Here is a 12,500-nt window from a genome sequence, read left to right on the forward strand (position 1 = left end):
AAATCAGCTCCACAAAGAACAATAGAAAGGAGGCGGGAAATAAAGGCAAAATATATACATATTTTTTCGACAACATAGTTCAACAGTTCTGTGATTATGTTCCAAATCTTTGTAAATGAGAAAAATAAATATGTTTTGAACTTTTTTTTAAATATAAATACACATAACCTAATGCAATTGCTAGCTTTTGTGTGAAATCTATTATTGATTCCCTTTCATCAAGCAGAAAGACTGACCTTGCCATCTGAGTGTGTAGATCTGATTGCTTTGATGGATTTATGATTCACTGGATGCGGGTAAAAGTGAGGTTACGTTGTGATTAAACAACTCTCTGTGTGATACTGCATCACATCACAAAGCTATACCACACCCTTTCCAAAGATGTCTCAAGCGGTCATGTGTGTGTGAGTGTCACTGTATCTATTTGCGTGTGTGTGTGTGTGTGTGTGTGCGTGTGTGTGTGTGTGTGTGTGTGTGTGTGTGAGTGTGTGTGTGTGAGTGTGTGTGTGTGTGTGTGTGTGTGTGTGTGAGTGTGTGTGTGTGTGAGTGTCACTGTATCTATTTGCGTGTGTGTGTGTGTGTGTGTGTGTGTGTGTGTGTGTGTGAGTGTGTGTGTGTGAGTGTGACTGTATCTATTTGTGTGTGTGTGTGTGTGTGTGTGTGTGTGTGTGTGTGTGTGTGTGTGTGTGTGTGTGTGTGTGTGTGTTTTCAAGATAAGCGTGTCCTGAACACATTGCGTGACACCATCCATTTACTGTAATGATGACAATGATGAGTACCTAGCGGAGTGCCTGATGTGTGAGTGCCTGATGTGTGAGTGCCTATAGTGCATTCTAAGCCACAGATGACATACCAGCTGACAGGCCTGGAGGGGGACCCGCATCCACTGTGGCCAGCAAGCCACACTCAGTAGTAGGCAGATGCCAATGCTAAATCAGCTTTGATTACCACTGGGAATTACCACTGGAATTACCACTGGAATTTACCATTTACCATTTACCACTGTGTGTGTGTGTGTGTGTGTGTGTGTGTGTGTGTGTGTGTGTGTGTGTGTGTGTGTGTGTGTGTGTGTGTGTGTGTGTGTGTGTGTGTGTGTATTTATTTGTGTGTGATGAGAAAGGCAAGACACTCCCTCAATCTCACCCCTTTGGAAAGCCCCTGTTGGCCGTCCAGGCAGGATGTGCTGATTCCCCGCTGGCTGTGACATCAGCAGCAGCCAGACATAAAGTGATCAGTATCTCTGTCCTGAGTTGTTTAGGATGGAGTCATTCGGCCCAAAACACCCCCCTTGGGTGCTGCTCTGTTTATTATGTTGTTATTCTAGAGACCCACCATACCGATGGCAATAGGGTTCAGGGTATACTGTATGTAGGTATTTAGACTACACCCACCTGTTTTTCTGGATAAAATAGTGTATATTACCTGCCCCCAACTATCATTAGAACCCACAATATCACCAGAGAGGGGAGCTGTGAAAACACACTCTCACCTACCTAAGAACTTTGCCAAATCCCCTCCGCCCCATTGTCTGCCATCCAATTAACATGCTGTAAGTGTCCTGGACAAGTCACATGCTGTAAGTGTCCTGGACAAGTCACATGCTGTAAGTGTCCTGGACAAGTCACATGCTGTAAGTGTCCTGGACAAGTCACATGCTGTACGTGTCCTGGACAGGTCACATGCTGTAAGTGTCCTGGACAAGTCACATGCTGTACGTGTCCTGGACAGGTCACATGCTGTAAGTGTCCTGGACAAGTCACATGCTGTAAGTGTCCTGGACAGGTCACATGCTGTACGTGTCCTGGACAGGTCAGGGAGGAGATCATTCTATCTGCCATCTTCTCGTCAACCTGCTCTCTGTTAATTAGGGTTGTGGAAATGATTGGCTCAGGTGTGCGTGTGCATGCATGTGTGTGTGTGCGTGCTGATATACCCTTGCCTTTGTTGCCTCTCTGAGCACAACCATCTTGCAGAACATTCTAACTGTCCTATTCACCAGCCCGGCCCGGGGGCCTTTCAGCGCTCCCATGACCAACCACTCAATACTGCAGCGTTGTCAGCCTCCTTTTGTCTGAGCAAACAATCAGGAGGAGAGTGAGGGGGCTGGACCATGCTAGAAATGAGCTGCATCTCTCCTCTCTCCCTCTTTCTCTCTGTGTCTCTCTCTCTGTTTATACACCCATTCCTCCCTTTCTTGTCTGTGTCACGGTCTCTTTGGCTCACGCTGAATCCTGGTGCAGAGCAGGCCAGCAGGGGTCAGCAGGGGTCAGCGCCCTGCTCATTGAAGCGGGTGCGGCCGGCGGTCAAACACCTATAAGAGCCCAAGCATGCGAGGGGGGCCAAGTCACATTTTGCCACAGTCACCTGGATTCCATCCGTGCCTTTATTACCTGCGGATTGCGTTGGTATTACAATGACTTGTCTCCGGGCTCATAGAATGAGAATTTCCTCCTGTGAAATTCAGATACTCACATGAGAAATTACATGATTTGATCTTTCAATCTTTCAAGGAAATGAAGAGGATGTAGCCAACACAGTCTCACAGACAATTGTCAAATAGCAACGTTTTGGACCAACGTTGCTATGTTACAATTTCGGCTCCAAAAAATGGTTTCCAGAGATTTTAGGTTTAGGGTTAGTAGGGTCTGGGGAGAGGTTAGGTTTAGGGTCTGGGGAGAGGTTTAGGTTTAGAGTTAGGGTCTGGGAGAGGTTAGAAAAGCGAAAATCTCCAGAAAATCTCCACGCCCACCCCTGTATAAACGTACGTTACCATTTTACAATTTCGGAGCCGATTGGCCCGTTCCTTTATCGCAAACAAACTGCATTGTTGGTCCAAAGACGTCGCTGGAGCGGTGTTTACAGAGGAGTCATATTATGGATCAGTCACAATTCCCTCCCTCTTCCTCTATATTTTGAAACACACAGCTGTTCCCTTTGACCATAATGATATGTCGCAGTTGTTTTCTTATATGAATTATACATGGCCAACATATCACTCAAAGTCCCGAAAACAGCACAACACAGCACAATATCCCTCTGCTCCACGTTTGCTTGGTTTGCATCTAAGTGTGTGTGTGTGTGTGTGTGTGTGTGTGTGTGTGTCTGTGTGTGTGTGTGTGTGTGTGTGTATGTGTGTGTGTGTGTGTGTGTGTGTGTGTGTGTGTGTGTGTGTGTGTGTGTGTGTGTGCGTGTGTGTGTGTGTCTGTGTCTGTGTGTGTCTGAGTGCGTATGTGCGGCTACATCTTTAAGTGCCTGGCTATGTGGGTTTGAAATATTGTGGTGGTTCCCTGGTCTCCTGTCCCTCCACACAAGCCGGGGCAGATTCCTGTCATGCTTACAAGCACACACTGTAATAATTCACTAGTCTGCTAAGCCTCACATTAATCTGACAGAAATATATGACCTGATTTTTACACGGCTCTGAAAATTACATAACACAACTGCTGTCACCCCTTCTCTGTTAATGGTGGTGGCTGGTGATGGCTGCTTTTCTCTTTGAAGCATGTGAGATAGCAGACAATGATCCCCACTCCCCAAACAAAGGTATCTCAGTTCTCAAATAAGTCCCAATATAGAATATTATTAGGTTAATTGTTATAAGACCTTTACTTGAAATTCCTATGCAGACAGAATCTATATTTTGGAAACACAGAGTATAATTTTCAAGTCTTTTTCTTTTTGCAAATCAAAAATATTTGTGTGTGAACTCCATGTTTAGCCTATGTGTTTGTGTTCTGCAGGATGGTGGGTTGCACTCCGTTTGTGGTCGTCTCCTACTTCTACCTCTGGTTCGTACCTCCCTTCGCCAACGGCAAGTTCATCTGGTACCTAGGCTGGTACTGCCTCTACCAAACCCTTATCACTGTAAGTATGAATCGCAATCAGAATCCCCTTCATGCGCCAACTATATGAGCTGTTTGTTTATTTATTTATTTTTTCTGATTCCCTCCCCCCATTTTCTCTCCAATTATACTTTGCCAATTTCCCCCTGCTGCCCCGGTCGCTGCCCTACCCCCTCTACCGATCTGGGGAGAGCCGTAGACTAGCACCATGCTTCCTCCCGACACATGCGTAGTTGCGTAGTTAAAGGACAAAAACATGACACGTTGGCAAAGATGCAGCAAACATTTTGAATATGAAAGTTTAAAGTGGCACATTCATCTCCTGCCAGACCTGTTTCTTAATAAGCAGCTGAAAAAGTCCCTCCAACACCTCCTTATAGGCTTTGCTCTTTGATTTGTAAGATGTGCAGGAAATGAGAGCCCACGGCTCTTAGACACCTTACCTCAAAGAGGAAGTGAGGTATTTATTTCGGTTTCCTTTTGTTACTACGGTCTAGACCACTCATCTCCTCTCGCTCTCTGCCCTGCTCTGGGAGCTAACCCATATAACATGTGCTACAGAGCGTATAGACCGCCGTGCCCACGCTGCGGCCAGCTGTAATGGCATGTCATTCTAACTTGCTTGATAAGTATACGCTCAGTCGTGCCAGGAGAACCTCTCGCGGGGTAAATGCTGGTTACCGCTTTTAGCCTCTCTTCATTGTCTCGTGATATGCGCGTGTGAAGCGAGCTATGGGAAAACAAACGGACAGCTTTTATCACTCTTGAGGGTCGCCGTCTGTAAACAGAGGGCGTAAATACAGTGATATCTCACTCCGTTCATAATACTCGACTGCTAATGGATTCCCATTAAAGTGATTAGTTGTCACGTCTACATGTATTGGACAGTTGAGCCCCGCTGGGCCTCAATTCTATAAATGCTCGTTTCCAGCGAGGCCCCGCAAATGACATGCTGCACGAGCGCCTGAAGAAAAGGGCCTGGAGGCTTCTTTTTTTTCGCGGCCGCATTTATTTCGGTGGCGGCGATGGACGCTCCGCTCGGGTGGCCACAATGCTGACTGAGCTCTTGTGTAAATTACAAAGTGAAGGGAAGGCGGGGTTCACTTCGCCTATTCTCTCTGGGAGAGGTGGTGAGGCAGGGGAAAACACAAGGCTGAGGTCTGCCAACATGGAAACTGCAGTGATTGCTACTGATATATATATAATACACGCGCACGCACGCATGCACGCACGCACGCATGCACGCACGCACACACACACACACACACACACACACACACACACACACACACACACACACACACACACACACACACACACACAATATATATATATTGTAGCCTATGTATCTGCATTTTCACTGGTACGACCGGATAGAGGGCATGTGAAGAGACTGGGTCCAGGAACACAACATGTAGTTCATTACAGATCATCACTGATGATCTGCTTATAAAGTCAATTATCAAACTCTGGTCACTTTCCCATTGGCCCTTAGACTGAAGAATGGCTCTTTTCTGTCACTCAGATGGTCAAAAGATAAAGGATTTGATCAATTAAATCCAGTCCAGTCCATAGGAAAGTAAGACTCTCAATTCTGGTCCTTTTCCTACCTTAGTTATGACAGTACTGTACTGCTGGGCTCCTTTGGTATCTGTGTGGCAGATTTGTTGTTTTTGTCTCGACTGCGTCTCTCTGCTCAAACCTCGACTGTGTCTCTCTGTTCCGCTGCAGTGCTTCCACGTGCCTTACTCTGCTCTCACCATGTTCCTGAGCACAGACCAGAAGGAACGAGACTCAGCCACCGCCTACCGTAGGTCTTTTAGTAGGCTATGCATAGAGTTAAAAATATACATATAGCCTACCTGCAATGAAATTTAAATCTTTGCTATTTCAATAGCTTTTGCAATTGCACTCTTGGCTGTCGTGCATCATGTTAAAAATGTATTATTGCCTTTGAATTAGGGCTGCAACTAACGATTATTTTCATTATTGATTCATCTGTCGATTATTTTCTCAATTAATCGATAATTAATAACTAATCTATAAAATGTTGCAAAATGGCCTGTCCAAGATGATGTTCTAAATTTTTTGTCCACAACTCAAAGATATTCACTTTACTGTCAAGAGAAGTAAAGAAACCAGAAAATATTCACATTTAAGAAACTGGAAACTTTTTTTTTAATGTACATTACTCAAACCGATTAATCAATTATCAAAATTCTTACAGATTAATTTAATAATTGACTAATTGATTAATCAATCATACTTTGAATTGTGGGAGCCCTATTCGCTAACCCTTCATTTTACAGGTCCCAAACAACATTTTTGCGTATGTAGTTACATGGTACCGGACGTGTAAAATGAAGCAATCTCTATTCAAATGTAGTTCATACGTATTTACATGGTATGGGATCTGTAAAATGAAGCAAGTCTAGACTCACTTCATTTTACAGGTCCGGTACCATGTAACTACATATGAACGTAAAAATATCATTGTATAACTGTCGGTGCAATTAATGTGTAATAGGTTTGGTGTTCATGTCTAATTACAAATAGTTAATACGTTGTTTTTGGGACCTGTTAATGAAAGATTACCCACTATTCTTTTTGTTCATGTTGTACTAGTTTTACTAGTGAGAATGCCCTCTCTTATCTATTCATGTTTGTTATACTTCCATGTGCTCGTATGATGCCAGGCATGACCATGGAGGTTCTGGGCACGCTGGTGGGCGCTGCCATCCAGGGCCAGATTGTGGCCAGTGCTCACACTCTGAAGCACTGCCCTACTCCCAACAACACGTCTGCCGGCTACCTGGGCAACAACAGCAGCGGGGCGGAGATCGTCAAGAGCCTGGTGCACTCCCAGGACTTCCTGTCTCATGCCGTAAGAATCAGAATCAGAATCAGAATCAGAATCAGAATCAGAATCAGAATCAGAAAGACTTTAATGATCCCCGGGGGCGAAATTGGGACAAGTTACAGTAGCTCGCTCACAGAACACACAAAGCATAAAATAAACAGTAGTAAATGCGATATTAGTGTCACCGTGCCAACAAACTAGGCCACGAGTTAGCTTGAAAATAACCTCCTCTGGCACGCAGCTATTCTCACTTAACTCGCGCGCTGCGCCGCTTTCTCAAGGCGGGTTCTCGTTGTTTGCTTTCGCTCAACATTCCGAGGTGAAAAATAAAAGTCCAATGAAATGGAGGCCTGTGCGATGTTGGGCTCTTGTTTGCAGACTGTCTAGAGGTCCCCGCATCAAAATGGCTTCGCGTTTTCTAGAACCCATTGGAGGGATTGAAGGTAATTGGCGTCTGTTTGATATCTGAACCCAACATCCCGAGCCAGCTCCATATTCCTCTGACCACAAAGGGGGTTCCTCCCTCACATCAGACCCTTCAAAAAACCCTCACCCCGCGCGTCGAGGGGTCCCTGTGCAATCTGTATGTCATTAAGCCTATTCATATCTCGCTCCCAGAACACTTGAAGGCATACCCCCACTCCAAATTCAATATGTTGGAACTATTCGTCTTTCACTTCAAGGCGTCTCCAGCCCCGAGTTAAACTTGGGCGTTAAAGGAAACCCAACTTGATAGGGACACATTCATGTCCACGCTGCAGTTTGAAGAGCTGTGAATAACCGGGGGTCGAGACAAGCCCACTGTGAATCCATCATGGGACGTTTTCTGTGAAGATGAAACAAGCCAGAGCCCAAAACTGTCCTGTGTTGGAGTTGGTCACACCGCAGCTATTCAGGGTTCAAATGGTTCTTTTCCAGTGGATTTTGGGTGAACCCTATCGGGGCAACCGGGCTCGCCGCGCCAAACCCTCTGTAGCCACCCGCTAAATTCCTCCGTGGTCGCTGGTGAGGGTGGCACACCGTCTGGGCAAACGCAGCCAGCCCTCGGAAACAGGCGACGTTTGATGTGAATAAATAATAACGAACCGCGGGGCTGAGCCGCATGGAAAAATAGCAAACAAGCCCAAGTTGTTTAAGGCAGAGCAGTTCCTGTTGGGGTACGGCCTTAAACCTATAAGGGTGTATTTTGGGATACAGATCAACTTGAGCTTTCTTCCTGTTTTGGCTTTTATTTGTACAGTGTTAATGGGCACGACGGAGTGTGCAGCGTATGCTGCGGCTGAATTGGGGAAAACGACACAGAAAGTCAAACAAATCGACTGGTGGATGTCACATCAGAAGGCAATTTTAATAGGGAAGAACGGAAGAATTTGGTTTAAAAATTGGATTATTCATAAAAACTGTCACCTTCTCCGGCAATTTGTTTCCAAAATGGATAATTTTGGAATGAAACGCTTACATTTCTTTGAAGCAATTGCGAGCGTTATGAATTAAAGATGAAGGAAGAGCTCGGAATAGAAAGTGGTGTGCTGCCCGTGTATGCAGAGAAGAAGAAGAGATGGATTGATGTAGTAGACTATATTTGTTCTTCTTGTCTCTCTGCAGAAGGAGGTGTATATGATAGCTGCTGGCGTCATAGGAGGAGTGTTCCTCGTCTGCACCGTGGTGATGTTCCTGGGAGTCAAAGAGAGAGATGGTAAGACTTTGTGCGTGTGTGTGTGTGTGTGCAATGTGTATTTTTGTTTTGTTGTGCGTATGTGTGCGCATGTGGACATTTGTGTGTGCATCCACTAACTCCTTCTCAGCTGCCTCACTGGCTATCTTATGTGTGCCATTCCCCATTTTGGGTCTACACACCGTGGCTGACCAAAGGGGGGCCCGCGGGCCAAACTTGGCTCACACTCGGTTTGTTTTGGCCCCCCATGGTTTTGAAAGAAGAAAACAAATCACGTCCAATTTACTGTCTTTCAGAGGCTACGGTGGGCTCATTTTTAAAGCTAGCTTGATGATACTTTTACCATATGAAACTAGAAGCCCCTTTTTTAGATTCAGAATGTAAATTGTCTATAAATTAAGATAATTTAATTTTACATAACATCAACATTTATTTTTCACCCACGGCCATCCACCCAGATTAATTTTGGCCCTTCATAGGAAAGGATTTGGGCATCTCTGCTCTATACAATTCACATTCTGCATGTGGAGGAATGCATGCCATGTCTACCCTAAACAGAAACATGTGTGAGTGGAATAGCGTATATGAAGGGGGGGGGGTCTTCAGACTTATGTTGAGGGATGTGTTTCAAAATATACAAGAATTAGTCCAAATGTATTTGTGTGTATAGATTCACATTCACTTCCATTCCATGGCAATGAAGCACTATTTTACAGTATTCTATTCTATTCTATTCTATTCTATTCTATTCTATTCTATCCTCCCTGTACTTAAATAAGGCTGAGATGATGAGTGCTCTCACAGTGAGTGTGTCATTGAACTGCTGCTGGTGGATCTAGTCAATGGGACAGAGCGTCCACTGCAATGCAGGGGCTGTTCCAGGATTGCCAGTGAGCAAATCCTCTCCTAGCGACAGAAAACCTTTAGCCTTTCTCTTACTGCGTGTTATTTGATACGCTGCATAGTTGTAACCTCATGAAACATGTGACCGTTTCAGATCCATACGCCCAGAGTACGGAAAAGCAGATCCCATTCCACCAGGGCTTCATTCTGGTGATGAGACACGGGCCGTACCTCACTCTAACCGCTGCGTTCCTCTTCATCACCGTCGCCATTCAGGTAAACGCAACTTTATTTAGAAAGTGCTTCTCAGACAGGTAGACGCACAGCATTCAGGTAAACGCAACTTTATTTAGAAAGTGCTTGTCAGACGGGTAGACGCACAGCATTCAGGTAAACGCAACTTTATTTGGAAAGTGCTTGTCAGACAGGTAGACGCACAGCATTCAGGTAAACGCAACTTTATTTAGAAAGTGCTTGTCAGACAGGTAGACGCACAGCATTCAGGTAAACGCAAGTTTATTTAGAAAGTGCTTCTCAGACAGGTAGACGCACAGCATTCAGGTAAACGCAACTTTATTTAGAAAGTGCTTCTCAGACACGTAGACGCACAGCATTCAGATAAACGCAACTTTATTTAGAAAGTGATTGTCAGACAGGTAGACGCACAGCATTCAGGTAAACGCAACTTTATTTAGAAAGTGCTTCTCAGACACGTAGACGTACAGCATTCAGGTAAACGCAACTTTATTTAGAAAGTGCTTCTCAGACAGGTAAACGCACAGCATTCAGGTAAACGCAACTTTATTTAGAAAGTGCTTCTCAGACAGGTAGACGCACAGCATTCAGGTAAACGCAACTTTATGTAGAAAGTGCTTCTCAGACAGGTAGACGCACAGCATTCAGGTAAACGCAACTTTATGTAGAAAATGCTTCTCAGACAGGTAGACGCACAGCATTCAGGTAAACGCAACTTTATTTAGAAAGTGCTTCTCAGACAGGTAGACGCACAGCATTCAGGTAAACGCAATTTTATGTAGAAAGTGCTTCTCAGACAGGTAGACGCACAGCATTCAGGTAAACGCAACTTTATGTAGAAAATGCTTCTCAGACAGGTAGACGCACAGCATTCAGGTAAATGCAACTTTATTTAGAAAGTGCTTCTCAGACAGGTAGACGCACAGCATTCAGGTAAATGCAACTTTATTTAGAAAGTGCTTCTCAGACAGGTAGACGCACAGCATTCAGGTAAACGCAACTTTATTTAGAAAGTGCTTCTCAGACAGGTAAACGCACAGCATTCAGGTAAACGCAACTTTATTTACAAAGTGCTTATCAGACAGGGCACTCACGGCATTACAGTAAACGGAGCCTTTCCAGGATCTTAAACGCGGATAAATCGCTGGCGCTCAATGTTGATTTGATCAACCTAGAAGAGCACTTAGTGAAAGCTTACGGTTTAAAGCATGCTTTAAGTCTTAGCGTTGAGCGTAATATTAGCACAGTGTGTTATATCATGCTGTTTGCAATCATGATGAGACTTTGTAGTCCCTTGTAGGCCTATGTTTCAGTTTTTACACCTCACATTTAAACATGCAAACATTTACTTTGCATCTATTTCTGTACATTTTCACCCTCTCATCCCAGAGGAGGTGTCAGTTGTCATCCATGCGAGCCCAGAATGGGAATGAATCACTGCAAAACACTGTCAGCAGCTTGTGCAGTCACTTCATTTGGCACTAAGCACAGCAGGCTACAAAACAGTGACAGTGCTGCTGACTCTGAGTAGACAATGCCCTTCTGAATATCATATTAATAATGTTTGATCTGTGATTTCTAGCTGGTACAGAGCAACTTTGTCCTCTTCTGCACCCATGCCGTGGACCTGAGGGATCACTTCCAGAATATTGTGCTGACCATCCTGGTGAGTATTGCTTTCATCATTGACCGTTTCACCTTACAACAACCACCCAACGCATGTCTCTATGTCATAGAGACATGCGTTGCGTTGGGACATGTGCGTTGGGAACAAATATTGTCATGCCGTAACCGTGGTTACGGCATGACAATATTTGTTCGCCCCCCGGCAACAATCTGGGTTTCTCATGTGGCCCCCCCATGAAAAATAGTTTCCCACCCCTGCTCTATGACATAGAGACATATACCTTTTCTATCAAATATAAAGCTATAGTGGTATGATCAAATAAAATAAAAGTTTGAAAAAAGAATGTCATCCTGCCTTCATCCTTCTTTAATAATAGACTTTTTTTTTCTTTGTCAACATTGAATTTTTCCAGGTAGTTATTAGTATTACACTTACACCACAACAACTATTTTCGGGATGAATCGTATGAATGATGTAATGTAATGTAATGTAATGAATCAGTGTTTTTTATGTGGATGATGTCATTTTAGAAAAGCAAACGTGTCACACATCCATTAGGTCACTGCAGTGCACATTGACACATAGAGTGCGTTTACATGCACACCAATAAACTGATAACTGTGAGTAATCAGTTTATGGCAATAATCTGATTTCTGCATTTACATGCACTTTAATAATCCGACAATAGGAAAAACCCGGGTTTACATGATTCAGTCAATTAGTCGGATTTCTCTCCAGAAGGCGGCGGTAATTCCGCAATAAAACAACAGAAGAAGAAGTACACGACGGAAAAACTCAAACTTCCTGTCGTTTCATAACATCCTCTGGGGTTTCCAACATGGCGTCGCCTGCAGACTTTCGGCATTGGGTCAGGCCAGTCATTATTTGGGAGTTATTGCAGTTGCAAAATGTGTTACGTGAGAATAGTTCGGTTCTTGTTCGAGCTCTGTTTATGAGCTGAAGACGACGACAAGCTTTACAGCAAGCATCCGTGCTTGCTGGATGTGCATTCGGAGTAAGGACTGGTGGGAAAGGGTGGTGTTAAAGGAATTATCTGATAGAGAATGGAGAGAGAACTTCAGAATGTCCCGGGGAGCATTTATGAAACTGTGTGATATCATGAAGGATGTCATGAGCCCCGATGAGATGACAGTGCGGCTGCAACTTGTACATGCGCAGTGCATGCGCAGATGTATAAACCCACAAGAAACCTGATACGCTGTATACATGCACACAAAAGACCAAATTGGCCAAAAACCATTGGCCAAAAAATTGGCCAAAAACCTAGGTATGTTTATCAGTTTATTCATAACCTGATAACGGCCATAAACGGATAAAGCTTATCGGTTTATGCCGTTTACATGACCATTTGAATAATCAGGTAACTCCAGAAATCCG

General features: G+C 44.2%; 1 protein-coding gene across 1 annotated transcript in view; it reads left to right on the forward strand.

Moving 5' to 3' along the window:
- mfsd2b (MFSD2 lysolipid transporter B, sphingolipid) overlaps positions 1–12,500 on the forward strand; it is a 24,614-nt gene that overhangs the window by 7,392 nt on the left and 4,722 nt on the right. Inside the window, exons 4-9 of the mRNA XM_083643406.1 lie at positions 3,741–3,864; positions 5,574–5,652; positions 6,539–6,726; positions 8,308–8,398; positions 9,375–9,496; positions 11,058–11,141. Coding sequence (XP_083499532.1) covers positions 3,741–3,864; positions 5,574–5,652; positions 6,539–6,726; positions 8,308–8,398; positions 9,375–9,496; positions 11,058–11,141 — 688 coding nt within the window. The remainder of the gene's footprint in view (positions 1–3,740; positions 3,865–5,573; positions 5,653–6,538; positions 6,727–8,307; positions 8,399–9,374; positions 9,497–11,057; positions 11,142–12,500) is intronic.

This window comes from Poromitra crassiceps, assembly GCF_964638095.1.
Source record: "Poromitra crassiceps genome assembly, chromosome: 9".
Classification (NCBI taxonomy): domain Eukaryota; kingdom Metazoa; phylum Chordata; class Actinopteri; order Beryciformes; family Melamphaidae; genus Poromitra; species Poromitra crassiceps.